Source organism: Montipora foliosa, chromosome 8, assembly GCF_036669935.1.
Source record: "Montipora foliosa isolate CH-2021 chromosome 8, ASM3666993v2, whole genome shotgun sequence".
Lineage (NCBI taxonomy): Eukaryota > Metazoa > Cnidaria > Anthozoa > Scleractinia > Acroporidae > Montipora > Montipora foliosa.
The window spans coordinates 3,828,079-3,830,578 of NC_090876.1; the positions used below are offsets into that span (position 1 = coordinate 3,828,079).

At 38.4% G+C, this 2,500-nt stretch overlaps 1 protein-coding gene across 2 annotated transcripts in view; it reads left to right on the plus strand.

Moving 5' to 3' along the window:
* The window catches only part of LOC138012609 (probable ATP-dependent RNA helicase DDX46), a 39,357-nt gene that overhangs the window by 16,203 nt on the left and 20,654 nt on the right, over positions 1 to 2,500 (plus strand). For both annotated transcript variants that reach the window (XM_068859426.1, XM_068859427.1), the window contains exons 11-12: positions 1,548 to 1,646; positions 2,386 to 2,433. In XM_068859426.1, coding sequence (XP_068715527.1) covers positions 1,548 to 1,646; positions 2,386 to 2,433 — 147 coding nt within the window. The remainder of the gene's footprint in view (positions 1 to 1,547; positions 1,647 to 2,385; positions 2,434 to 2,500) is intronic.

The following is a 2,500-nucleotide window of genomic DNA, read 5'->3' on the forward strand; positions in this document are numbered from 1 at the left end:
TTTCCATGTCTTGGTGCAAAACAGGACGATCAGCTGAATTAGTAACTGTTGATTTCACTTCCTATGTATCTTCTTAGAACTGATGGTTCATTTCCGTCACTGGTATCCACCGGTCCACATTGAACTAGTCAAATGGTTGTTAGTTTCATCCCATATCTTTTTTCTGTACTCTCGGCACTTCGTGCCTCGTACGGAAAAGAGCTTTCCTGAGTTCGTCAGCCAAACAATGACGCAGATAGGATTTCAACTGTAACATGATCGTTTGTGTGTAGTTTGATCACATATGGTGATTCAAATCAACAGTATTGATTAGTGCTGGAATTGTATGGTGAATTTAACTGAGAAAATGGGCAAATAGGACTCCTTTGCTCCTTGTGCAATAGTCAAGCTTATGACCTTTTGATAATTTCACTAGATCAGCTGCTCTATCACTGAGCTGTAGGACACCTGTGGGAGCTTAGGCTGATAAACTAGGTTCTTGCACTGTTGTGTGTTTTTTTTTTAAAGTCGAACCCAATAAAGCTGTCGGAAAAAAAATGTTGTGGGTACTGAAAGGACTTAACTTGTCAAAATAAATTAATGGCAGCATCATTTGCAATTATATTTAAAGCCTAGTACTAAATGAAATAATACACAAAAATTTGGTTTTATCAACAGAGTTGATAATGTAAATTGACCACCACCATACAGGGTGCATAACCTGTACATTAAGCAATAAATTATACATTGGCGAAAATGGTATACGACTAGGTGACCGATTCCCCGAAAGGATGCTTCTGTTAAACTACACATGGCCATCGTGCTGCCTTTCCCTACATCAAGGTACGACGGAAAGCCACAAGAATCTAGAACAAAAATTCATCTTCCAAATCAGCACCGTTGATCCCCACAATATTAACAAATGCTTTTCATTTAACTGATGTATTCCTATTTTTCATGTTGCCATGTTACCACCAATAGCATAGCTCCTACTCCACTATAAAAACTACATACAACCCATAATTCCCTGATTCGCTCTGACAAAGGGCTAACGCTCGAAACGCCAGCTTTTAGAATCCCTGTACGGTGGTCAGTTTACATTGTCAACTCGGCTTTGATAAAACCAAATTTTTGTGTACTACTTCCCCACCGACGCAGCACCAAAGTTTCTTTAGAAACTACCCCATTTATCTAAATGAAACAATGATTTTTTTCTGTTTATGGCGTGGGCATACCTAAGAAAAAATTATGAGTGAGCACTCCTAACATGATTGAAACCTATGCTGGTTGTTTGTTCACTAACACATTCAATTTGGCAGCATTTTCCTTCAAGCACTGGTGGTATGTTGCCTACTCCTTTGGTGATGTGGTGGTAGATGTTTTGGCTGATGTGTGGATCATAGGAATAAGGAACTGATTCGTTGTGATTACCCTTGATTAATAAATGAATTTATTCTTTTGCTCATGTATTGTAAGCTTGTGATCTTAATACTAATTTTTACATTTCATGGTTCTGATATGATAGCTCTGTATGCTATGTTTTACACTTTGCTCTCAATGCCGTTTAGGTGAAGAAAATTAATGCTCTGGACCAGAAGAAACTTGGTGTTGGGAAAGCTGGCAAAGCCACTGTGATAACACATGTAGTGACAAAGCAAAAGAAGAGAGTAAGTTGGTCAGGATCTTATGTTGAATTTTAATTGGTACATTGTATTTCATCTCAGTTCACAAAAGGACATTCCCATTTATGGTTGGCCTCGTGTGGTAGGTGCCCTGTGCTAAAAACCCAGAGGAGAGGGGGTACTTGGGTCAATTTTCGCTGGGTATGTGCCGCTGGCCTCTCAGAACCCCTCCTCCTTTATAGTCTATTTTATGGCCAATTATAGACCCCATCTTAGTCACTTTTGGGTAAATGTAATTTTAGTGACCCCACCTTAGTAACTCTCTGTTTATGCATCTACCTTATATATAGCCTTTTAATTATAATTTCAAAATGGAATGGAATGTGACTAGTAAAACATTAAATTGACAGCGCTACAGTTCTTTCTGTAACAACTTTTTTTTCCCATGAATCGTTCCACCTTTAAATCCCACAAGGCAAAATTTTCTTACTCCCAAAATCCCAACAATTTGCAATCTTATTCTAGTGACTGTTGGGAACTCTGTTGAAAATGCAACCCCATTATAGTCAATCCAATCGTGAAAATGCGACTCCATCCAGCGGCACATCCCCATTAGCCAATTAATAGGAAGCACATCCCCCCGGGGCTAAAATGTGGAATGATCCAGAAACATTAAGCCTTACATGCATCTCTACTTTTCATTATGTAATAATCTTCACTGCAATGTCTTGTGTTTGTTACCACTAAATATGCCGTTATATGTTTCAAATAACAACATCTTCAGGATCCTTCCAAAGGTGAATTGATGGAAAATGACCAAGATGCTATGGAGGTTAGTGTCAACAGAATTTTGTGTAACAGTCCTGAGACTCCACAGAGGTTTACTATTAAAAGATAAT